Source organism: Rousettus aegyptiacus, unplaced genomic scaffold, assembly GCF_014176215.1.
Source record: "Rousettus aegyptiacus isolate mRouAeg1 unplaced genomic scaffold, mRouAeg1.p scaffold_m13_p_1, whole genome shotgun sequence".
NCBI classification, from domain to species: Eukaryota; Metazoa; Chordata; class Mammalia; order Chiroptera; family Pteropodidae; genus Rousettus; species Rousettus aegyptiacus.
In genome coordinates, this window is record NW_023416284.1 from 92,957,686 (window position 1) to 92,983,257 (window position 25,572).

At 53.8% G+C, this 25,572-nt stretch overlaps 1 protein-coding gene across 10 annotated transcripts in view; it reads left to right on the plus strand.

The window, feature by feature from the left end:
• The window catches only part of ANKS1A (ankyrin repeat and sterile alpha motif domain containing 1A), a 175,582-nt gene extending 150,011 nt beyond the window's left edge, over positions 1-25,571 (plus strand). For 4 of the 10 annotated variants that reach the window (XM_036239054.1, XM_036239064.1, XM_036239080.1 and 1 more), the window contains 12 exons: positions 12,872-12,970; positions 13,785-13,937; positions 14,093-14,200; positions 15,519-15,683; positions 17,057-17,182; positions 17,440-17,511; positions 17,708-17,794; positions 18,361-18,498; positions 20,043-20,213; positions 20,558-20,656; positions 21,250-21,347; positions 22,878-25,571. In XM_036239054.1, coding sequence (XP_036094947.1) covers positions 12,872-12,970; positions 13,785-13,937; positions 14,093-14,200; positions 15,519-15,683; positions 17,057-17,182; positions 17,440-17,511; positions 17,708-17,794; positions 18,361-18,498; positions 20,043-20,213; positions 20,558-20,656; positions 21,250-21,347; positions 22,878-22,881 — 1,320 coding nt within the window. In that variant the 3' untranslated portion in view covers positions 22,882-25,571. The other 6 variants (XM_016146929.2, XM_036239067.1, XM_016146927.2 and 3 more) reach the window with 3 other exon arrangements.
• The last annotated feature ends 1 nt before the right edge of the window (position 25,572 follows it).

Here is a 25,572-nt window from a genome sequence, read left to right on the forward strand (position 1 = left end):
GGTCAGGGTAGTGAGGCTGCCAACTCCCTAGGCTGATTCAGGGGCAGACACTGACTGGGCCAGCCCACCACTCCGGCTCATGCATAATAGCCGGTTATATTTTTCACAGATCTTGTCCACAGGAAATGGGCTTTCTTAGGAGAAGGGAGGAAATACATATAATCAGCTCAGAAAGCAAGTAATTGGTGGTTAGCAAGCTTGTCGCTCCAAGCATGCTGGTGCAAGTCTCTGTATCTGGGGATTCGGCCTGACCTCCCTTCATGGAAGTGTTGCTTGAATAAATGACAGCGCCCCTCATGCTGGAATATTTTGTGGACGTTACAAATACATTATTGAAGAATGTCTGATGTGGGAAAACATTCACCTTGGAGCGCTGAGTGAAGGAATCAAGACGTAAAAATCCATATGCAACATGACCTTAATTTTCAAAAGAAAATGTCTGCGCACAAGAGGTGCAAGGGAGTAAGCCAGAATGTGCTCGCTGGTTATCTCGGGGATTATGGGGGGCTTCACCTTCTTTTTTGGAGTGTAAAAATTTTCTGCGTTTCCTACAATGAATGGATCTAAAATCAGAAAAGCAAATAATGTAGGTATCTTAAGAAAGTTGATGGTCCAGCTGGGAACACAAGGCACATAAAGCAATAAAAACAACAGCCTGGCCAAGTGTTAAGTGCTGTGGCGAGGCTTGTAAGTGCTGCAGGCGCAGAGGGGAGGAGAACCTCATTTCATCTAGTGTTTACCGCATGCCAGGCACTGAGCTGGCACACAGCCTTGGGGGTGTTGTTGGTCAAGTTGCAGATGGGGCCGCTGAGGCCTAGAGGGTGGAGGCACTGCCAGGAAGCGACAGAGCCAGAGCCAGAGCCAGGATGCTAGCCCAGATCTGTCCAACTTTGAACCTCTGGGTTACACTTGCAGTCTTGGGGGTTTTGTAGAGGCTGTGGGACTTGGAAAGACTTTGGGGAGAGGAAAGGCGGGTGAGAGGCCCGCGCTGTCTGTGGTGAGTGAGGAGGCGGTTTTCAGTGTGGTGAAGGGCAGGGCTCTAACTACAGGGGCCTTGATAGCCATGCTGTGAGGGAAGCCCCAAGGTTTCCGAGCCCTGGGTGTGTATGGCAAGGGGTGGAGGAGTGGGTTCCAGTCGTTCCCGTCATCAGGCAGAGCCCTTGCACCTTAGACAGCAGAGTGTGGTTGAGAAGAGCACGTGGTGTGTGGTCATGCCGGGAGAATGGACAAATGGAAAATGGAAATGAGCCCGGCAGGAGGCTCAGGATGAGTTAGAAACAGAGACGGAGTCCGCAAGCCCATCACCTCTTACCGCCAGGCCAGGCCAGCATCGGGGAGGCCTCTTGCTCCGCCCATCAATTTATTTCTCCACAGGCTTCTTCCGTGTGCATATAGGCTCCCACTGTTCCCCTGTCTGTTTCTGAGACTGTGCCAGCTTGTTCTCATGTGTTGGAGAGAGATGACAGGTGAAGGGGAGTAGACCCTGAGACAGCCGAAAGGCATAAGCTCTAGGAGGGGGTCCTTCTTTACTGGCTTCTGCGAAGCTATCCAGCCAGGCCCCCAGGCCCCTGAACTTCCCCCTTCCTGCTCCTGTCCCAGGATTAACTCTTTATTCCTCAGCCCTGGAAGCCAGCTTTATGTGCGCAGTGGGCTTGGGTTCCTACCGTGGCTTCCCACACTACTTCCTCATCCCTCCTCTGACATCCCGCCCTTAGCCTTTGCTGTCTTCCCTCCCAGGCTTCAAGGGGAGGTGCTGCCTGGTCCGGATGCCTCCCTTCCTCTCCACCAGCCCTGCCCTTCTTTCCCTATAGCTCTCCAGGCATTGACTGCTCTGTCAGGATGGTCTGTGCCCATGTGAACAGGGCCCGAGAGGGAGATTTTTTTTTGCCTGAGACACTGAAGGGTCAGTGGAGCTCAAGCTTTGAAAGGAATCCTCTCAGACAGTGTGGATCCTGCCTCGTGGATTAATTTGATTCTGTGGTCACCTAAGAACTTAACTCCGCTAGTGTCCCAGAATTGATGTGCAGCAGTTGCTTCCCCATCTCTGCTGGACCCTTTTGCCTTAAGACAAGAGTCACGCTCACTCTGGGGCCCTTTCCAAGTACGTGAATGGTCTCATTTTCCCCTCTCTCTGTCTGACTACATGGAATTGTTCAGGGTGACAGTAGCTGGAATTATTCAGGAGCTCAGCTCTGTTTGCCATGCCCCCAGTACTGTTCTGGCCTTCTCCAGCCCCCTTATGGTAGAGGGACATTTGTTAATTTAACAAACATTTGTTCATGTTTGTTAATTTAACTAATTGCACTCTTAAGACTGAATTGGAGCGGCGAACGTGTCCTGTTACGTAGCTCCTCATCGCTGACATCTCAGCGTGAACAGCAGCAGATGGCCCTGCCCTGGCATCACGCTCTGAATTTGTTTAGTGAACCCCCACCATGTACATGTGCAGAAGCACAGCCTCGAAGGCAGGGCAGGGGGGCCCGTGTGTCTCCGTCAAGGCACTGACCTCCTCACACACCAGGTATCAGTTAAATTCAGGGGTTCAAGGGCATCCCTGAAGCCCGCCTGTGGCTTCCTAGGGTCCATAGACATCACATTCGGGACTCTTGGATTAAGTAATTTGCCCAAGGTTTCTCCTCAGGCAGACGGAAGCCAGGACTCCTGGGCCCAGAGTGGTGCTCTAGTCCCTGCACCTCCCTTCCCAGGAAGGTGCTATGTCTGGGCGTCATGCTCAGCGAGTCCTCCCAGAGTCAGAGCCTAGCGTTTGAGCTAGTGGGCTAGGCTAGCGCATCACTCACAGGTGCCAGCTGGAGTCAGGCAGACCATTCCATCCACCTGTGGTGCAAGGGGCCTTTCTTCAGAAGGCTGGAAATGGACCTGCAAGGAATCGGACCCTGGTGAGCTCTCATCTCAGCACTGGCTCGGGGCCCCACTAACGCCCTTCTAGACCTGCAGGTCACTGGTGGCAAGTGTTCCTGCCTTCCATGCTCAGGAATCTCTAGGGCCAAGGGCAGCTTGCCACGGCCACAGTTAGTAAACCAGATGGGAAAAGCTCCAGAGAAAACTCAAGGTTCCATTTACAAAGAGAGCTGGAATGGGAGTCCGGAGACGTAGTTTTCCTCCAGGTCCCCAGTATGATCTTGGCCTCCCTGTTCATCTCTATCCCGTAGGATTTTATCTGACTGCTTACTTCATGGGAGCATAAGGTCTAAAGGGGACACATTGTTACCTGCAGTGACACATAATGCTTGAGACTGACCATGACTGTGTAGGAATGTAAGGTGGTAAGGAGGTGTTTTCTCTGCAGTGGAGGGCAAGCAGCAGCCTTTCTCTGTAGGAAGGAGAGATTGGCTTTGTCCTCAGATCTATGAGGGAAAGCCTGCTTTGGGTGGTCTTAGGACCAGGCCCTTTGACCCCAGACTCACTTGGACCTAGCTAATCTATCTGTACTGCTGATTTGGCTGTGAATATGGCACTTTGACTTCAGATAAGGCCTCAGAAAGACAGATATTTGGGGATGATGGTCAGCAGATAGGTGAAGGACACTATAGCTGGTACAGAGAGAATGGGAACACCAAGGACCTGCTTGGGAGAACAAGGGTCATAGGGGTGTTGTTTCCATGAAACTGGGAAGAGAGTTTCCCTAACACCTGGCTGCTGCCTCCATCCTTGAGAGCCCTTCTTGTGAAGTTGACAGGTGGAACGGGCCTCCAGCTTTAGGCACTAGGACTGGGTGACATTTGCACTTCTTCATCTTCTCTGGAACTAGTTGCTCTCTGTCCCCCATCAAGTTCTGTCTCTCCATGTGAGGACAGGTCTGAGCTGGGGATCCTTAGGAGAGCATGAGGTGTGGGTCACGGCCGAGCTGCTTCTGTTGCTGAGGGTAGTGAGCCTTTTAAAGGGTCAGCCATGAGCAGGGGGGAAGGTGTCATTTTGGGGAGTTCTGGGACAGAGTCCCTGGGGAGGCACAGGTCGGCTGGGCCAGGCAGCAGTGAGTAGAACACAAGAAGAGTCATTCATTGAGTGCCTGACTCCTGCCAGCAGGTCAGCACCATGGGATTCATTATTTAACTCTGTGAGGCAGCTGCATTTATTCCTATGTATAAGGTTCTAGCTTTGTACCAACCTTGAGTGGCAAAATCAGAATTTGAACCCAGTTCTGATTTGAACAGTTTCTTATTCCTTTATACCATATCCGTTCTTACATAGTTGTTGTTGTACAGAAAGCCCTCAAGCCCTGGATGAGTAAATGCTTCAGGGAGCATAACTTCTGTTTTCCATCATTATTAATATTTTGGGGCCACAGCAGGACCAGAGCCCTGCCCCTCCTCCTCACTTTCTGTTCCCTCTCCCCAACAGTCTTTCCTGCTCTCCCTGGCCCACCCCCCTCACACCCAACACTCCCTGGGTCTGGGGCTACGGTTGGCGCTGGGAGACAGGTGTGCTCACCCCTCCTGGTCCACCTGCGAGGAGGGTGCATGTGTGCTTAGTACAGCCTCAGCCTCGGAAGGCAGTCCTGGCTTAGTCTAGGGTCCTGTTCTGTGTTCAGCAACGGGTACCCCAGATGACCTGGCCCAGGACAGCTGTGTCACTGTGGTCAGTAATATGTCCTGGGGATTGCAAAATAAAAAAAAATAAAAAAATAAACTGTCCAAAACAGAGGAAGCCAGAATTCAGTGGTGGGTTAAATTATGGGATGCCCGTGTACCGAAGTGTGTACCTTCATTGTAGCTATTCATAAAAGGCAGTTGAATGTCAGCGATAAATGTGCGTAAGTGGTATATCTTCAGGATGTGACAAAAGTAGGTGAAAAACAATATATGTACTACAATCTCAGTTTTGCTAAATTTTTTTAAATGAAAGCTTAGAAAAATATACCAAAATGGTAGTAAAGCAATCCCAGTGTTTTTAAAAAACATTAATTCACTTAGAAAAATATACTGTAATAGTAACCCTGTTTTTTCTCCCTGAGGGGATGGATTTATGAATGGCTTTTACATTTTTCTCTGTACTTGCTTTATTATCAGATTTTTCTACAATGAATGTCTATAACTTTATTCAGAAAAAATATATATTTTAATGTGTGGAGGAGGTAGAGACAGGGTTTGGTAGAAATCCACAACATTCTGAAAGCCAGAGACAGCATAACCACCACAGTGAGCCAGCCAGGGGCTGGGCAGCTCTTAACTACTCAACACTCTGATTCTGGAGGAGGGCAGAGAGTGAGCAGGCTGCCTCTGGGGGGGCGGGGGGGGGGGGCGGCGGGGCGGGATGTTTGTAGCCCTCTCAATGACTGAGCTGTTTATTTGTTAATGAGCTTTAGTGGCCCCGCTCCTGGAAGCAGAGCTGGCTGGCCCCACAGATCAATGCAGTGATGGGTGTGGTGACTGTCAACACACTCAGGCTGGCTCTTCCCTCACCCTCTCACCCTCCCTACCCTCGATTTAAGAAATCTCTTAAGGTCTTAATTTGCACTTTCATGTATATCCTAGTTGAGCCCCCTTCACCCCTACGCATACCCTTCTCCCAGGTCTGGGCATCCCCTGTCTGGAGCATCTCTTCCCAAAAGACCCCTCCCTGCTCCTCAGGCCCAGAAGGGGCTGGGATGTGGAGAGAAGAGAGAATCGCCGCAGGGAGCAGCACCAGGGCCAGACTTTTCTCTAGAGGCGAAATCGGGCCAGGACAATAGCCGTGTCTTATTCTTTTCTTCTCAAGAGGTTTCAGCCTTTGCTTTTTTATGACTGATGGCAGGACAACCAGCCAGGTGATTATCTGAGAGGCTGGAGAGGCCATACTGAATATGGAAATGCGGCTGGGTTTGCTGGATGAGTAGAGGAGAAAGCCTGGAAACCGTTTCTGGGAGATGATGCACAGCCTTTGGAGGCGAGTCCAGTGTGATGCAGTTCCGCGCAGTACTCACTCTTCCTTTAGAATGTATCACATCCCCGAAGGGCCGACCTTTGGCCATTGGTGGGCCGAAGGTGAAGAGCCCAGGTGCCTTGTCTTCTGAGCCTGCTTTTGTCACATCTTAATTATTGCATACACACATTTATTGCTGACATTCAACTGCCTTTTATGAATAGCTACAATGAAGGTACACACTTCAGTACACGGGCATCCCATAATTTAACCCACCACTGAATTCTGGCTTCCTCTGTTTTAAACAGGTTTTGTTTGTTTGTTTGTTTGTTTGTTTGTTTGTTTTGCAATCCCCAGGACATATTATCGACCACAATGACACAGCTGTCCTGGGCCAAGTCATCTGGGGTACCGGTTGCTGAACACAGAACAGGACCCTAGACTAAGCCAGGACTGCCTTCCGAGGCTGAGGCTGTACTAAGCACACATGCACTCTCCTCGCAGGTGGACCAGGCGGGGTGAGCGCACCTGTCTCCCAGCGCCAACCGTAGCCCCAGACTCAGGGAGTGTTGGGTGTGAGGGGGGTGGGCCAGGGGGAGCAGGAAAGACTGTTGGGGAGAGGGAACAGAAAGTGAGGAGGAGGGGCAGGGCTCTGGTCCTGCTGAGCTCTTCCCTAGGCCACCTGTCCACCCTGCCTTTCTGCTGTGATTGCTCTTCTAAGGCTGAGCTTGAGTGGTTGGATGTTAGAAGTTGGGCTTCAGGGACTTATCACAATGCCTGCCTGCTGGGTCCCAGAGTCTCAGCTGGCAGGAGGAGGGGCGGGTTTGGCTAGCCCCCCGGAAAGCCCAGCTGCTCTCCCAATCTGCCAAGGAATCAGGTCCCTAGCAACCGAGCACCCTGACTTGGTGCTGGGGTCCATTTAGCACTTTCATGCTGAGAGCTCGTCTTCCTCAAGGAGGGGCTGAAATGTCCTTGGCCTTGGTGTCTCAGCCATGGGCTCAGATAAGAGCCCTTGCCTCCCTCTGGCGGGCTCGCTGGTGGCTGACGTTCCTTGCCCCGTGTCCTGCACAGGAGGAGGTGGGCAGAGTGCAATGCTACACTCCCAGCAGGCATGGGCCGGCGCTCCTGCAGATTGCTGACCCTCAGATCTAGTCATCTTCCCAAGCCCACCCTCCAGTTCACCCAGGGGCACCCCAGCTCCCACCTTCCCACACTTGGATCCTTTGCCAAGGCACTGCTGAGCCCCACTGCCCAGAAACAGGTCCTGGGCTTTAGGGTGAAATTCAAATGATTGCCCTCTTGTTACTTTGGTTCTCGTTTGGGCTAGAAAAGAGGCAGCAAAATTTAGCAGGGACAGGGATGTGTTACCTCAGGCAAGTCACTCCCTTGACGAATATCAGCTTCCTTATAAACTAAATGGGACAACTTCCCTCTGCCTTTGAGCAGGACCAGCTCCCTGATGCATCTCTCTACCCTGGGCCAACTGCAGCCTGTTTCCCACAGCCCGTGCTTCCACCACCTGGCGTTTCCCACCGCTCCCCAGCAGGGGAGCCCTTGACCCACTTCTCTGCCCGCTTACCACCTCCAAGTGAAGACCCCTCGGACTCCACCACCACCCGCCCTCGAGCCCCACAGATTCCCTGGGGCTTCTCTTCCCCACCGCAGCACATACCCACCGTCCCAGACCTCACCCCAGTCCTTCACAGAGGAATCAAAACGACCAAAATTGTGACATCAGCAGCATTGGCTTTGGCTAGTCAGCCTCTTTCTTTTTGTCAGTGGTCCCCTCCGACCGTAAGTTTTCTTGGTCATTCAACAGATATTTGTTGAACACAGACAACGTGCTAGGTGTTACTCTAGGTGCAGGAGGCAAAGTGGTGAATGGGACAAAGTTTCGGGCCTTGGGACCTTCCACAAATAACTCAGGCTATTTTCCCTTTGATCGAAAAGGGTCCACAGCAATGTGCCAGTTCTCCCGAATGTTCTCCTTCTTGGTCTTTTTCTACTATTTTTGAGTGAAGACCAGCCCAGCAGTTAAAAGAAAGTTCCAGCAAAATGTTAATAAGTGAGACGTCTTTCAAGATACAAAAGGACCTTTTCTTTCAAAATCATATGGTCAAGAAGACTCAACATAATCAGGGCCCCGGACGGCCAAAGAAAGCTCTAAAAAAAGGAATGTGGGTCCTGCAATAGCCCCTCTCTTCTACCTCTAGCCAAGACTCTCTCCCCAAGGCTCTCAGAGGCAGTTCCCACTGTATGTGCGCCTTCCCTTCCTGGGAGCCCCTGGTCCTCACCTGAAGTGCCCCGTGCCAAGACCCTCCCTGCAGACCCCTTTCTTCCCCTCTGTCCATATATCCACTGAGCTATTCCCAGGGATCTGAGGCCTCAGAGGCGCTGCTCAGGTGGATGAACCACTCACTGTGCAGGGTACTACCTTCCGCGCCTGTTGGTGGAGCCTGAGGACAAACACTGGGAGGAAGGAGAAAGCATTCAAATGGATTCGGCTAACGGAAAGTAAAACTAATGGCAGCTGCCAGGATAGGCACTGCTTCTAACTTGTGCATTGTCAGGGAAGGACACCCAGTCGTGATGGTGTGTGATTGATTGTGCAAGTCATTCTGCGGAGCCAGTCTGGCCTGTCCCTCTCTGAGCTCCAGCAGGCCAGGCCGGCTGCCCGCCAGCCTGCTCCAGGCCCTAGACGTTGAGGCCTTTGGTCAGTGCCTGGGCTGTGTATCTGGAGGCCTAAGCCTACATCCTGACCGTTTCTCCCTCACTGCGAGGCCTTGGCAAGCCCTTCCCTCATATATCTCTAGGGGTCCACTTAGTGCTAAGAGTTTGGATTCTGTACAATTAAAGAAGGAAGCACCACTCTTCCCCTAGAGGTGGAGAAAAGGTAGGCAGCAGGGAAGTTCTCTGGGAGGGACATTTGTTCAAGTCACAAGTGCTTTGGTTCTGGGGAAAGTAAAACAGCAAGGGCTCCCCCTGCTCCTCAGGGGCCGTGGCCCCTGCCCTGTGACAGCTCCCCTGCTTCTGTTCTCAGGCCACCGCTGCTTACACCTTCCACACTTTGCTTTGTCTTCAACAGAGACCTGGAATACGACTTGGAGTTTGTCAGATGGGGGTATAACTGTCCCTTTGCCATTCTCTCATGAGGTCTGTCACCCTGGATAAGTCAGCTTAGTCCTCTGAGCCTCATTTTCTTTGTGTAATGTGGATAGTTTCTACCTCAAAGGCTTATTGGCAGAATTCTTTCAGTTAATGGATATAAAGCCCCAGCACAGCACGGGGGTGAGGTCAGGACCCATGTTTGTGCGCTGTCTTGACATGTCACCTCCCCATGAAGACCAGCAGAGGGCGCCGAGGGAACTCCTGTCACGCCCCGGAGCTCAGGGGCCCTGAAGACCGCTGCCTGCTGCGCTCTTCCCGCGACGTCCAGGACGGTAGGCGTCCTGGCACCACCTCTGGCCGTGGAACTGGTTGCCTCGTCTGTGAAGTGGGAGCATCGGCAAACAGTGGCCAGGTGGTTGTGGGAGCCCAGCGACAGGGCCGCGGGAGGCCGAAGCGCAGAGCCCGGGACGGGGAGCGCCGCGGTGACCCTCCTGCCTCTGCTGTCTTCCTGCCCCGTCTTCTCAGGGATGACACCCAACCAGGCCAAGTGATGAGTAGTGACGTGTTTCAGATTTCACTTACACTTAGGAACTTTTTTAAAATCTAAGAAAATTTCTATTAACCGAAATGCTAAGGCCAACGAGCTATTCTAACGAGCTCATTAATTAGCAACTCACTGAGAACTCAAACAGAGCCTGGCATATAGTAAGCTCTTGGTAACTGTTAGTATGGTGGAAGGTAAGGCAGAAAGTCCCTTTGTCCCCCATGACCCTTGTGAAGAGGTTTCTAGAAGGCACTGGTCCCTTTCTCCCTTAGGAAGAGGGTGTGGTAACTTCCAGAACGATGTTTCTTGCCTTTGAGGATTTGTAGCACCATATTTATTATACGTATATATAATTGCTATGTGTTTGTTATTTTTTTAACTAACACATAACCCCACAGAAGGTAGATGTGGCCAGTGGTTCAGGAGGGCCCGCTGTGCCCACATTCCGACGACTGTTTGCTTTGATTTTTCTCTCATATCCTTGTTTCTGTTTCGTTTCCATTTGACTCTTTCTCAGAGCAACAGTACAATACCCAGTGCGCTTGACCGAGGATCTGGTTAATGAGGGCCTTGCCACAAATTGGATCTGGTTTCCCTGGTTGTCGGTCTTCAGTTCAGCATTAATGTTGCCCTAAAAGCTTGTGAATGCTTACAAGGAAATGTTGGGGTTATAGTAGGAGTTCAGAAAATTACTGCAGTCTCGCCCTCTTTGAGGTCCGCTGTCAGGTCCTTGCTTAGGTGTCCTGATCAGGTAGGAGGTCTGGGCAGGTGGCTGCCTCTCTCTTCCTTTCCCAACCAGCACCTTGATTTGTGTCCAGAGCAACTGCAAGAACTCAGTTTGGTGACGCCTGGGTTGGCGACATAGTTGCGGGCCTCAGACCTGGCTTCTGCAGGCCCAGGCCTCCCCGGTGTCCCAGAAAGGGGCGTGTTCCTCAGCCTGGCTTCAGAGTTCTCTCTTCACCAGGGCGCTCTTCAGCTTTGAGCTTGGAACATCCTCTCTGGGGTGCAGTTTTCCTCACCGTGCACAGCCTCTGGGGAGGCTCCCAAGCCAGCAGTCACTAGAGCTCGGGGAGAAAGGTGAGGCCACCACATAATGAATGGTCTGCGTGAGCTGGCCCAAGTTACTCAACTGTTTCATCTGTAAAGCAGGTGTAAGTAATACCTACCTCAATAGAATATAATCCAGAAAGAGTCCCCAAAGCACAGGAATTCAGGCCATGTCAAAGGTCATTTCATATTGGTGGGGAAGGACAATTCAAGAAATGGACAGTTTGCCGCCTGGAAAAAAAATTAAGTGGAACTTGACCCTTAAACCTTACATCAAAATAAATTACAGATAGATTAAAATTTCAGTTGTAAAAGACAAAGCTAAAATTACAGGAAGAAAATGTGAAAGAATTGTTTTGAAAATGTTGGAGAAGGTGGGATTCTCTAAGCCTGATAAAACTGAGAGGAACTCTACAAGAAAAGTCGGGTGCATTCAGATACATACAGATACATTTCTGCATGAACAGAGCCAACATAAAAGTCAAAATGACAAACTAGAAAAACAAATGTCTAACTATTTTCATAGATAAAGGTAATTTCCTTACTATATTAAGAATGTCTACAAATCAAATGCAAAAAAGACCGACAACTCCATATGATAAACACACAAAGGATGGACGGGGGCGGTTCCTGGAGCTGCACTGCTGCCCACGCTTCTGTACCGTGTGACCCCACAGATTGTTGGCACTCTCCCAGCCCCCACTACCTGAGCCGTAAAAAGGGGTAACGGTTGCCCCTATTGTGAAATGCATTAGCGGGTTTGAAGCATGGAGGACATGGAGTGGGGCACTAAGTGCTGTGCGAATACTTGGTAGACAAAACGTGAAGAGATGCTCGAGCTCACTGTGAGGGGGATTATTTTGGGATGAGAAGTGTGCTGTGATGGGCCGTCGTCCCTCCCGTGTTGCTGATGGAAAGAATGGCGCACTCGTACCGCTGTTAGACCCCTGAATACATAGACCCTCAGACCCAGCAGACTCTTCTTGATAACCACCTTAGAAATGACGCACATACAGGGGTCTTCACACAGCAGTGTTTGAAAAGCAGAAATTGGAAACCAACGTCCTTCAATGGGGAGCTGGTGAAGTAATTTATAATATGTCTGTAGCCCGGATGATTATGCAGCTTTAAAAAAAGGCAGGTCTACATGTAATTGATGTGGCATAATCTCCTGTCTATGTTAAGTAATAAGAATAAGGCATTGAACAGTGTATACAAGAATTACATTTGTGTGAAGAAGTGCGCACCTGTGTGTATCAGAGGGACATCCAAGGAAGTGGCAACAGTTGCTTTGAGAGTAGAGGGTGGTGGGCACTATGGCTGAGGGACAGGGCAGAACTGGTGAATCTTCATGTTTCATAACCTAAAAACCTGTCTTGTGATGGACGCTGTCCTGAGATATCGTCACAGGGGTTCGGAGTGGGGAGCGTATTCATTCTGCCTCAGATCTTAGCTTCACCACTAGATGTGTGACCTTGGGCAAGATTCTGACATCTGTTTGCCTCAGTCCCCTCATCTATAAAACGAGGATTAAAACAACCTAACGAACAGGGTTATGAACATGAGATGGGCGGATCCGTGTAAAACTCTCAGCCCCTATCACACGGCAAGTAAACATCCTTTTCATCATCGCTTCCATGCTCAGCCGCCCTTTTGTGTTCAGCGGCAGTCGGGGAGAACTGTCCAGCATGGGCTTAGCTCTGACCTTCCTTCCTCTTCTGGGCAGGGAAGCCTTTTTCTGACTGCTCACTCCACCGCACCCCCGCCCCCTGCCACCTCTCCTCCTTAGGATGAGGCTGGTTCCTTGGGTTCCTGCCCCTGCCGCCAGCTGCCCGACAGGTGGCTGTCACAGCCTTAAATTATAAAATGAGTATGAGGAACCTTGGGATTTGTCTACCCGTCCTTCATCTCAGATGGTTGTGGAACCTGCTCCCCAGGAAAATGCATCTTCACTCAGAGGTGGGCTAAGGCGTGTGGCTAGGCCCGGGCACGCAGTGTCCTCCTGGGCCCTGTCTTTTCTGGCCCGGGTCTGCACCCATGCATGTTCCAGAGCCTCAGCTCTGCCCAGCTCATCTGGTTGCCACTCAGGTGAGAGTCGGCAGCCTGGGCAGATTTGTCTGCGGCTTACCTCAGCCTCCAGCGTGCACCACAGCCTCTTCCTGCCTGGCCTCCCTAGGGAGCCCGAGGTCTCCACTCCTTCTGTGGCAAAAGAAACGAATTTGGCGAGGAGCCTTGAAAAGCTGACTTGACACCCTTAAGTGGCCACCAGCTGTCAGTTCAGGGGGGCCCTCATGTTCTCCTTTCTGTTCTCAGGGGTCTAACGTTATGGAAGAGCAAGACCTGCGGGAAATCGGCATCAGCGACCCACAGCACCGGCGGAAGCTGCTCCAGGCCGCACGGTCCCTGCCCAAGGTGACTGCCCACAACTCTGAAACCTTTCCAGAGCCGGGGACATCTCCCTACCACCACCTGGACCCAGAACAGGGAAGGAGCTTGGCCCTAGGGCATGCAGATCACTATGGGGTGTCCTCCCCCCATCCTGGGGGAGCCCCAGAGGGCAGCACAGAGTCCTCTTCTCCGCCACGTTCTGAGGCCCCAGAGAGTCAATAGAGCACTTGGGACAGTGACGACCTGGTGCCCACAGCTTCAGCCTATCACCTGGAGCTCCACTGGGGTCTCTACTGAATCACTTGAGCCTAGGCCAGCCTGTGCTGGCCCCTGGCATCTTCCCTGGGGAGCCAGGGGCTGGTAGGGCTGAGCTTCTCCTCAACTGTGCTGGCACTGAGCCCAGTGTCCCCTTGATACTTCCACTTGCCCAAAAGTAAGGAAGCACAAACAAATCCCAACAGCGAGGTTAATGCCTGCTTCATGGACACACACCGTTGTCTTGTCCTACCGGGTCCATGACCTCATCAGCACAGTTGAGGCCTTCTGCAAGCACTCCTCCCTATCTAGCCTTACTTAATGGGGCCATGTTCTTCATATCCGGGGTGCTCTGGTGCTCTCCAAATGGGGAATCTGAGACCAGGTCCGTGGTAGAAAGGGCTGTGTGAAAGCAGGAAACTCAGGGTGCCAAGGACCCAGGCCCTCAGGAGTTGTCCTATACCTGCCCCAGCTGTGGTCTCCGGTGTAGTCTGTGTAAGCTGGCCTGGGTCTCCGTGGTCCGCAGGGTCCTCGTCCCATGAATGCCGAGATGTCAGCCCTGCCTCCCATCCTTGCCCTACAGGTGAAGGCCCTGGGCTGTGACGGGAACAGCCCCCCATCAGTGCCCTCCTGGCTGGACTCCCTGGGGCTGCAGGACTACGTCCATTCCTTCCTGTCTAGTGGCTACAGCTCCATCGACACTGTGAAGAACCTCTGGGAACTGGAGCTTGTCAATGTGAGTGCAGCATCTGCTCAGGCCTGGCCTGGCTGCTGCTGCGGTTTGAGCTTCCCTGGGCTGCTGCCAGCCTGGCCCGTGAGGGTGAGGTATGAGGCTGAGGGGAGCTGTGGGCCCGGTAACAACCTGATGGCTCCTCTCCCCGCCCTGCCCAGGTCCTAAAGGTTCACCTGCTCGGCCATCGCAAGCGCATTATCGCCTCCCTCGCTGACAGGCCCTACGAGGAGCCGCCTCAGAAACCACCAAGGTTTTCCCAGCTGAGAGTGAGTTGGGGAGAGATGGAAAGGAATATGTGTGTGCTCTTTGTATTGTTAGGAATTAAAGAGAATTCTTTCAGAATTCTTCACAGACAGCGTGACCTCTGTGCTAGAGGAGCAGGTGATTCCTCTTCTCTCATTGTCAGGGCCAAGTCTGCCCCTAGGCCCAGGTCAAGGGGTAGGGATAGTTGTTTGAGCTGGCTATTTGTCAGTTACATGCCTCCCATCTACATCAGAGAAGCACGAGAGGGACTGTAATAAAGAGTCCAGTTTAAATATAAGTAGGAAGTACAGCATCGAGAAATGACAGGAAAACAAACATCCAAATCCCAGAGGGCCGGGTGCTGTGTCTGAGTGTGAAAGTCAGCAATGCTCAGGGCAGCAGAGCCGGGGGGGGGGGGGGGCAACCAACGGTGGGAGGAGCCCCTGTTTCAAACAGTCTGACATGAGCCTGAGACACGAAGTTTAGACCTGGGCCCCCCCAAGTCTTCTGAAGGAAAATTCCTGTGGCAGGGTGGGTATGAGAGCTCATGATTCTAAAACCCTCACGGATGTTTTGTTGCTCAAGCCAGGGAATCCCTGACTGCAAAAGCGGGTTAGACTTGCATGCCCGAGGCCCGGGATGACTGTCTCGCCAAACCTTCAGGCCTGAACTGCTGACGGATGGGGATGAGCCCTTGACCAGTGCTGGGCTCCAAGCTCTTCAGCCCATTTACGGCAGCCTCAGAGAGAGAGTGCTGTCTTATCCCTCTACGCATGAGAAAGCTGAGGCAGCCTGGTCCTGAGAACCAAATACACAGCCGACATTCAAATAGGGAAACCGAGACTGATACCTGTTCTCTGTGAGGCGGTGCCTCAGGGTGCAAACTGGTGGTGCTATGTGTTTTCTCAAGAAAGAGCTTTGGATTTTGTCACATGCCCTAGAGATCCACGATGGATTATGACAGATAATTTTATCTTTGATAAATTGGAAAGTACTTCCTATCACTTTTCTTATACGGCTCCAGGCCAAGGGGGTATGAACATGGGGTGCTCATAGTGGCTGCTCTCCCACAGGACCGGGTTGTCAGGGCTTCCTGGCCCCAGCAAGAATTTGGTTGCTTTGACTGAGCCCAAGCTGGGCCCAGCAGCCTGTTTCCCCACAGACTCTGGCCCAGCGAGCTGTTTGTCTGGTACCTCCTTGGGTTGGCCCCTGCCTCCACGCCCGTTCTGCTCGTTTGTGCCGCCCATGCCAGGCCCTAACCAGCACGGACTGGCCGGCACCTCTAGCCCAGAGACTGGCCTGATGGGTTCTGAGTTTCACCTGGGTTTCTCCCTGCTTCAGTGCCAAGACTTGCTCTCTCAGACGTCGTCCCCACTGAGCCAGAATGACTCCTGCACTGCGCGGTCCGCCGACCTGCTGCTGCCTCCTGGGGACACAGGCAGAAGGCGGCATGACAGTCTTCACGACCCTGCGGCACCCTCTCGAGCGGAGCGCTTCAGAATCCAGGTAGGGCAGGAAGCGGGGGTGCTGCAGCCAGGGGTCCCCTCCTTCCTCTAGGCAAGATAGGGCCTCCTAGCCGCAGCTCCTGTGCCCAGGCTCTGTTGGGCTGGCATTGAGAACAGGTGATAGATACCAGTCTCCTCCCAGCACTCACCACCCCGCTGCCTGTCAGGCTTCCCACCCCTAAGCCTCCAGGCGCTGCGACTCTATGGTGCACTTCAGCTGTCACTGCTAGGGCTTCGCTGACCTTATGTGACCTGGACTTTCCTCCTCGGAAGTCCATCCCCTCAGGCCACCATCCCTCAGCTTCTCTCACTCTCAGCCCTTCTTGGCCCTTAGGCTCTTACCCTGCCCATTCTCCAGAACTTTCTCTCCTCTCCTCAACTCCGCACCTGCTGTTTGACCCGCAGCAAAACTGCAGCCCAGGTCAGTCCTGCTGTTCTGTAGCAGTGGTGGGTGCGGCTGCCAGTTTCACACACTCAGCTGTGCCACTCGCCCTCACAGACTCACCGGCCTCTGCTGGGCCCAAGAACCACCCCACAGCCCATGTCACTGCACGTTGGGAGCCGGCCCTCAAGCTCGGCGGGTGTCCCTCATTGCCTTCAGGGTGAACTTCAGCTTCACTCGTTCTCTCTTGACTCACACCTCTCACTTCTGGCCTCCAGGCATTTCCCCGCCTTTCCATAGGCATGGCCATGAATTTTTACAAGATTGAAAAAGCATGCTGTCCAGTAGTTCCAGCCGTTCTGTACGGAGAGACTTTGCACATTGCTGGGAATGGAAGTCATAAATATTTCCTGAATCTCGTCCCTCCTCCCCTTTCCTTATACCAGTGCCTGGGAAGGGACTCCATCATCTCACACCAGAACCTCAGTGGTCTCCTACCCGACCCCCACCCCATCCCAGCTGCTGTCATGACCATCTGTAAAATACACCCTGGCCATGAAAACTTCAGTGACCGTCCCCCCCCCCCCCCCCGCTCTAGGATCAAGTCCAGGGGCCTTGCTTGAGAAGCGAGGCTTCCAGGAATCTGACCCCTGCTCCCACCCTTCGCGCGCCCCCACACGGTTTGATTTCCTCTCTGGTCTTAGTCATTTCCCGTCTCTATTGAAGACTCACCTCAGACACCACAGAACCGTCTCGACTGAGCCTTCCTTCAGTGGCTTAGGTCTCTGCTTCTCTGCCTTTCCCCTGGTGTAGATAGGCCTCAACTCCGCCACAGTGCCTTCAAAAGGCTTGTCTGCCCCCTGCCATTGCCGCCCAGCCTTTGACCTTGAGGCGGCCTGCTTTTCTTTCCTCTCGGGTGTGCTGGGGCCGGGCAGGGAGCACACAAGCTCCTCTGGAGCAGCAAGCAGACCTGTGACCCACGTGTTATGCAGGAAGAACACCGTGAGGCCAGGCTCACCCTCCGGCCCCCCAGCCTTGCTGCCCCCTACGCCCCTGTGCAGAGCTGGCAGCACCAGCCAGAGAAACTCATCTTCGAGTCCTGTGGTTACGAAGCCAACGTGAGTTGCTCCCGTCTGCCCAGACCAGCCAGACTCCCTACTTCCTGCCCCCTCCCCGCTAACCGGGCTCGGGGCTCCAGTGCTGTTCATTGCTCCCCAGATGTTCCCAGCACCTAGGGGGAAGCGTGGCCTCCCCAGCCGGCATGGGAAAAGGGAATCTGGGGAGAGGGAATCATCTGACCGGTCCCAAACTGGTTGGGTCACCCCTGCATGATAATGTAGGACTTCCTAAGCCCAGCCACTGCTCACTCCCACAGTATCTGGGCTCCATGTTGATCAAAGATCTTCGAGGGACAGAATCCACACAAGACGCCTGTGCCAAGATGCGGGTGGGTTATCTTCGTGGGGTGAAGCATTGGCTGGGGGAGGGGGGCGGCTGGCTATAATGGGAGGTAGCAAGCAAGTGGGGGTACCAGCTGCAGCTACCTGGGCCCTATGTAAAACTGGGAGTGGAGGAGGCTGGGTTATCCAAGGGGCTTAACCCAGAGAAGGGGCATTCACAGCACTACCCATTATCCCCTATAGAAGTCCACTGAGCACATGAAGAAGATCCCTACCATCATCCTGTCTATCACGTACAAAGGTGTCAAGTTCATCGATGCCTCCAACAAGGTAGGCTTCTCACAGGCACTGCTGGCAGGAAATGACCCACCCTTCTTCCCAGTCCTCATCCCCCACCAGCTGGGCGTCTTCCCTGGACTGTCCCCAGCCCCTTTTATTCCTGTCCATTCCCACCCTAGTCCAGGCACTTGGTTCTCACGTAACCACATATCCTGACCCTGGGGCTGCACCCTAGTGACCCGCACTGCTGCTTTTCCTCAGCATGAGCTCCACTGCCCCATGAACCTCCTCATCAGCCTTCAGTTGTGTGAGTCCCTTAGTGAGCGAAGGACTCCCCCAGGCCCCATGCTTGGCACCCCACCCTCCTGCTACCCCTCCTTCCTCGCCTCCAGCCTGGAAGGCAGAAGGGGCTGGAGAGCTGGTGGTTGGATGTCAACGTTTCGCTCCCCAGTTGCCGTGAGGATAGAGACTCCAAACCTAAATAGAACAAGAATAGACACTGCCCCCCGCACTCACCAAAGAAAATAAGAGGAAGTGGCGTTTGCCTAACACCCTGGGCGGGGACAGAGAGGTGGCGATGGTCAGAGGGCTAAAGCAGGCCCTGCTTTCCCCGGCAGAACGTCATCGCGGAGCATGAGATCCGGAACATTTCCTGCGCAGCCCAGGACCCCGAGGACCTCTGTACCTTTGCCTACATCACCAAGGACCTGCAGACCAGCCACCACTATTGCCATGTTTTCAGCACGGTGGATGTGGTGAGTGGAGTCCTGCCGCGGGGCCCAGCTGGAAGGGGCCTGGATCGAGGTGGCCTCAGTGCAGTGCTGTGCTGACACCTGACTGGCACCGGCACGTGTTTGCTTCATGAACGCAGCTCCCCCCCCCCCAGTAGCCACCCGGTCCAGCGCATGCACGTGCAGTGAGACCGAAGCACAGAGAACAAGGGACTTGTCCAGGGTTTTAGTGACAGGTTTTCCTGCTTCTAGCGAGTGTATGTCAGTCAGTGACCGTCTTCGTTTCCCCTGGGCTCTTTGTTAGTTCCCCAGCCGTCCAGCTGCCCAGTCTCCCCGAAATGCCCTCCGCTTCCCTCCTGGGGGCAGTGGAGTCTTCCCAGCAGTAGGTTTTCTTCCCCCAGATTCCTACTTGGGCTGGGCCGAGGGGAGCTGCCCCTGGAGGGGAGGCGCGAGAGGCTGGCCAGTGCAGCGGGGACTCCCTCTGCCCTGAGACAGGGCCCCAGCCCGTCCCTTCACCCCCAGACTTTTGTCCAGGTCCCTCAGGAAGAGCAGCTAGTTCCTACATCTCTGTGGCCCAGGCACCCCCAGCCCCAGGGCCTCGGCGCTTTCTCTGGGCCTGGCATCAGCCTCCTGGCTCTGCCACTCGCTAGCTGTGTGAGCTTAGACACTTCACCCCTCCCTGGCTCCTTAACCAAAAAGGGGACATACTGTGACCAGCCTCGTGGGGTGGTTCTGAAGGTTAGGTGAGGTAATCCGCCCACTCCTAGTCGTTCCTGGCACTTACCTGTCACTCCCATTTCCCACATCAGTCAGTTCTGTAACAACCGGTGTGCTCGTAAAGGTCACCATGCTCTGAAAAGTCACAGTAAAAACCAGGGCTCATGGGGAGATGGGACTGGCATATAACACTTAAGACTTTATCAGTGATTTTTTTAAAGAGATAGGAACCAAATAAAAACCCTAGCACCATTTTATTCGCATCAAATGGCTAAGCAGTACATAAACACTACAACAAACTGGCACTCGACTTTGAGAAACCTGACGTTGGCTTGTGGGAGTGTGTGCCTGCACTCTTGCCAGCCCGTGTGGGAGAGGAAGAGAACAAAAGAGCTAGAAAGAGAAGCCAAACAGAGGACAGGGGGAGGCAGTATGGGACAGACACCCGGAGAAGGGAGGCATGGGCCACACAGCCAGGGATGAGGTGGTGCATCCGGTGGGAAGCCAAGAGCAGGTGTGGATGCTGCGGCTCCCTGTCATCCTGATGGGTGCACGTTTTTGTGTATTCCCAAGTCACCTGACCCAAGTCACCTGGGCGCAGTGTTTGCATTCACCTAGTGTTTCTCTCCAGGGAAATCATGTGTGAGGAAACACAAAACGTGTGTGGTGCTCAGATTGTTCCCTAACATGTCAGTTGCTTTACAATCAAAAAACAAACATGACTACTCGTTACCTGGCCAGGTGCCTCCTGTGCCCGCGCTCAGGGGTATAAGGCCAGGGCGAGTGTTAGAGAAGAGGGTCGAGGTGGCTCCTCCATCCGTCTGCTTAAGTTGTGCTCTGTTCCCTCCCAGAATCTGACCTACGAGATTATCCTGACGCTGGGCCAGGCGTTTGAGGTGGCCTATCAGCTGGCCCTGCAGGCGCAGAAGTCCAGGCCGATGGGGGCTTCTGCAGCTGAGACGATTGAAACGAAATCCTCCAAACCAGTGCCTAAGCCTCGCGTCGGCATGAGGAAGTCAGCAGTACGTGGCCCCTGTCACCAAGACTCCCCATGCCCCGGCCCCGGGATGGATGCAAGGGCTTGGGGTGGATCGGGGCTCGAGGGAGGGCCCCTCACACTTCAGACAGCTGGCCCTTCAGGAAGCAGCCCTGTTCATTAGGCTCCTGTCACAAGGTCCTCACCTGGAGGGCAGTGGCCTCTCTCATGTCTCATGAGAGGTGGACAGCTGTCCACCTGGGCGTCCTGCTCAGTCCCTTGCCAGGGTCCAGCAGGGCCCGGCCATCCCGGGGCTGCAGAGAGCACAGCCAGTAGGCGAGCCCTTGTAACGGCACCCCCTGTCTGTGTCTGCTTTGCTTCGCACCCCAGGTGCCGCTGCCCCCCGATAGTCGCTGTTGTTACTGTCACACCTGCACCACCCATCGTCCTTCTTACCTACCGCTGCCGTCTGTTAGTCCTGGAGTCAAGGTCTTTACACCTCCCGCTGTCTGTGTGTCAGTCTTCCCAAAGCGACTGTGAGCTTTCCGAGGCTCTGGCGGCCTCTCCCTCTCTGCCCGCGTGGCATTCTTCCTTCCCGAGCTGCCCTCCTGCCACCCCTGTCTGCGCTTTAGCCCTGGTCGTTGTCCTGTGTGTCCTCCCCTCTCCAGAGGCCTGGGGTACCTGCCGTGATCTTGCCTGGGGCGAGCTCTCTGGCCCCACCAGAGGGGACCTAAGGCTTGGAGTTTCCAAACCTCTATCCCTCCTCCTCCCACTAACAGGCTTGAGGCTTAGAGCACGTTGCTCAGGTAGGGCGAGGCTCCTTTACCTGAGCAGCTTCGAGAAATCCGAAATCTGTGGGACAGGTTGCCTCTGCTTAGCCCAGAGGTGGCCCTCCCACAGTGCTGCAGGGAGGGTGTCACTCTGTCCTCTCACCCCAGGGAGCTTGCTCTTTGGCTAAGAATGGGACTTCCCCTCATGGGATACCGCCACCGGCGTGGCCTGGGCGGGTGGAAGGGACAGCTGCGCCCTGCTGTCCCCTGGCCCAGGCGCAGCACTGACTCTTCACCCCTCTTCCTCGGCAGCTGGAACCACCCGATATGGACCCAGACGCGCAGTCCCACGCCAGTGTCTCCTGGGTCGTGGACCCCAAACCAGACTCTAAGCGGAGCCTCAGCACCAAGTATGAGACCACTATCTTCTAACCACCCACTCCCTGTCTCCACTAGTCTCACTGTGCCTTGCCATCCGATCTTTCTGCTGTTCTCCACTCTCCTTCCAGCTGCTGACGCCAAGGCCCCACCCCCACTGGGTCCTGCTCTCCTCCTGGGCAGCAGCTGTAGACACTGCACACTCACAGCCTGTACCTAACACCACCGGACACTGTGAATTCCCCTCTTGGGCAAGGACAGCGTGGGGGGGGGCCGAGTTGCCTTCGAGGTGGGCGCTAAGAGGGCTCAGGGGGACCCTGTAGGGCCCCAGAAGCCTCAGCGGCAGGCACTGCGGATCCTGAGGGCTGGGGGCAGTCTTCGAGCAGAGTCCACAGCACTGACTGGGCGGGGCTCCCCGTCCGCCCTCCTCTCCTGTCTTCTATGCTGAGCCACAGCTGGGTGCTGCTGCTATGAGCTGACTGTCTGTTTGCACCTTTCTTGACACAACCAACCACTGTGACCACCTGGTGCCAGAATCCCCTTGCACTCTGCTCACAGCCGGCCTGCGGCCCTGTCTCCCCTGTGAGGTGCCGGCCTCCCCTCTGTGAGACCCTGAGCTCAACGATGTAGCTGGACCAGGGTCAGACTGCTTTCTGTGAAGGCCCAGAGTCTGTGCCAGGCCCTTGGGCACATGCCTGATTCCAAAGCTTGGGCACTACGCATCTGAACACCCACAGGCTGGCTTCACTCAGCAGGCCTCTAGGTCCCAATGGGTCTTCCACTCTGAGGAATGGGATGGCATGTATGTGGTGAGCCCCTCCTGTCTTCACCAGTGAGTCACAGGCTGGCTGCAGAGTCTAGCTCACCGAGGAGGAAGGCCTTCCCGTAGCGCCCAGCAAGAGGGAGGCCTGCGCCCTACACACGCGGTGCGCCTTCCTCCCTCACGGGATGGAGCCGCTCGAGGACAGGGACCTGGACCGAGCAACTCCCTTGTCTCCAGGAGCTTTCTGACTCTTCTCCAGAGTGTGGGGATCCGAGATAATCAGCCACCACTTGGTCCCTCCCCTGATCAACCGCCCCGAGCCTCTTGACTCTTCTGAGAAAGAAGGCTGTGCAGTCTGTCACCTCAAAGCAGTGCAGCAGCTGGGATCGTGGAGTTGAGGCTTTGAAGAAGCCTCACGTTCTCTCGGGCAGACACATCAGCTTAGATGGCAGGAGACAGGGAAGAAGCAGTTCCCGGAGAAAGTAGTGCAAGCATAGCACAGTCCAGTAGAACAGCCACTAAGTTACAGCAATTGCTTTAGAACTGAAACCCAAGTTGATCAACCAGGGTGGGTCCTTCTGCCTGCCAGTCCTTGTGCCTTCCTAGCAGATGTGCTGAGCCAGAGGTGACAATGGGCAGCGGGCCACGGGCGCTCAGAGGAGCAGGCCGCGGAGGGTGCTCAGGAGAGGCTGTGAGGGACCTTCCTTTCTGCTTCCGTGTTTCCTTTCCGTTTCCTCCACCTCGCGCAGGCCCCCTTGGTTAACCCTTTCCTCCCCCCGTTGTGTTTGCTTCTGCCAAGCTGAGCCACTGAGGAACCAGCTGTGCTGCGGAAACACAGAAGTGGGGGGCGCAGGCTTCCACCACCACCACCGTCTCACCTGCAGCTTTGAAGACCCAGGCCCAGCCTCTGCCTGTAGGACTCCTCTCGGCTGCTTGGCCTGGGCCCGCCACCACCAGGCCTAGCAGCGTGAGCCCTGCCCTGGCTGCGGAGACGAGACTGGAACTCCAGAGGGTCGAGAAGTGACTGTCCAGAACACATTTTTTAATAGAAAAAAATTTCTTTTTTATCAAATGAACTTTTAACACGGCTCAAACCTCTAGGTTAAACTGCCAACCTGTAGACAGGTGGCCGCAGGGTCAGAAGACAGAGGAACTGAGACGGGGAAAAAGCCAGTCTGTCCAGCCCTTTGTCCTTAGGATGGGATTTTGGCATGGTCCATCCAGGAGGTCTGAAGAGAAGGCAGTGGCCTGCGGGTAGTTGAAAAGAGCAGGCGTGGGGGGCAGCACTGACTAGGTTTTGTTAGGCTCTGCTTTTCAAACCCATCCAAGTTGATTGCTGTTCCTTAGGGAGCCGCATAGCCTCTCGTTCCCGTCTAAACCTGGACACAGCCTCTGCAGTAAGAACACAGCCTTAGAGGCACCTGACAAAATCAGAGCGTTCCTGTTCATTTCTGGGGTTCCAGATGTGAAGGTCCAGGGGCCAAATGGAGATGAGTGAGCAGTCCCTGGTGCCATGAAGTCCGAGCCAGCGCCTGGAGCTCTGGGCCACTCCTCCGGCTCTGACCTGCTGGTGGCCGGAGCACTGCTCGGGGCCACCTGGCCCTTGAGCTGTCTGGTGACCTCCAGCTGCCTGAGTTGAGTCAGAGGGAAAAGAGAAACTTTGTTTTGGGCATTAATGAGTAGGTCAGCTAAGATTGCTGCCTGCCAATTTGTGATCTGTCTAATCAGGTCTCTGTGACTAGGACTCACTTTGATTCTCTGAATTATTGCTTTGACTGTTGTATTTTCAGCTGTTGGGCTCATCCCTGGCTCCAAATGTAGAAAAGGCTAACTCAGGCGACAGTCGATTTGATTCTCCCCCAACGTGGCCCTCGGGGCAGGCTGGCATCCTGGTGCACTGCTGCCACTTCAGCCCTCCTGCTGGCTCGCTTTGCTTTGTAACTTGGTCGTATTCCTCCTCCCGGGGTATAGTAGAAACAAAGGGGCTGATTCCTGTGAGGTGCAGAGAATGCGCGCCAGGTCTTCAGTCTGGTCCCAGGGTCAGTATTCCAGGATTCAGCAGCACTTTCCCAGTGAAGGTTGTGAATTAAAATCTTCTGCTCCGTGCATGCGCAGGGGGAGTGCTCTTGGGCGCATTCCCAGCCTCTGTGGTTGGCCAGAAATTGAAAGGAGGGCCATGTCTTCCTGCTGACTCGAGTCTGGGCCCCGTGGGCTCCTCTCTGCTGAGCCAGCCGCCCCACCTCTGTGGAGTAGAGGCAGGTCATCCTCCACTTTTCGGTACTAAACAGGAACCTCGACACCTGGAAGTCTGACTTGCTCTTCTTCCAGGGCCTGTGAGGATTCCCATCCGCTCACACTGTGCAGTGTTCAGCCCCTCCTTTCTTCCAGGAATTGACAAGGACATCTGAGGTGGTTGGGCGAGCTGTGCCGCCACAGCACTCTGCTGGTGCCGAGGAAAGCCAGGTCTCTCCTAAGTAAGCCTCTCTGATGTAGGTGGCCGGTCCAAAAAGAAAACTTTGTAGACACTACGATGAGTTCCTCACGCTGTTTGTTTTTAAGTCATACGTAGGTGTTTCTTCCCCTTGAAGCTGCTATATCTTTATTTATTCAGGGTATTTTCATACTGGAAAGCCTTGGCTTATCTGCTCTGGCTCTCCGGGTTTTGTTTTGAGATCGGTTTATTTCTGAATATTCAAGAAAGGAAAGGACTGGATCTTTTTTTCTTTTTTTACTCTCTGGGGCAGGTACTCTCCCTTCCCTAAAAAAGAATATTATAATTTTAAGGACAGGCTTCAAGTGGAAAAGCCCTTGCTTCTGCACACCTCTGAGTGCAGGTCACGCAGTGTGACAAACCCCATCGCTGCGTCTCTGATCTGCGGGAGCCTGTTTAGCTGAGACTTGAAACGGGGTCAGTACCTGTCACCGGCCACAGGCTCTCCGATCACCTCTTTCCTGCTTGCCAGCTACTGAGCAAGACTTCGCTCCTGACAGGCTCCACATCTGCAACGCTCTGCATCCCTCTTGGGCTTCTAAGCATCGAATGGTGGGGGGAGTTCCTTGAGAAGCCTTGGATTGAGCAGGCAGCAGGCATGGGTTGCAGTCATCCAGAGGTTAGAAAGTAGTCTGACCTAGGTCTGTTTTTGAGATGCCCAGGCCTGCAGAATGACTGTCACAAAAGTATTGTTGCTAATGGTGTGGCAATGGGACTGAATTGTAATAAAAATGTTATTTAATCTTTGTCTCTGTATTTTGATACTTGAATGACTTCCCCTTTTATTTTACTGTACATAAAATTGTTAATCTGTCCAATTTTGTCCGAATTACAAACATCTTGTGGTACCAAACATAACCAATCTGTGTGACAACATAGACTGACCTCACTACACGAGTGTGTGTAAATATTTCTGGGCTTCCAGCTTTGGTTTTGTTATTTTCATAACTGTACAACTTAGAACAGACTGAATTAATAAATGAGAAGCGAAATGAAACCAGAC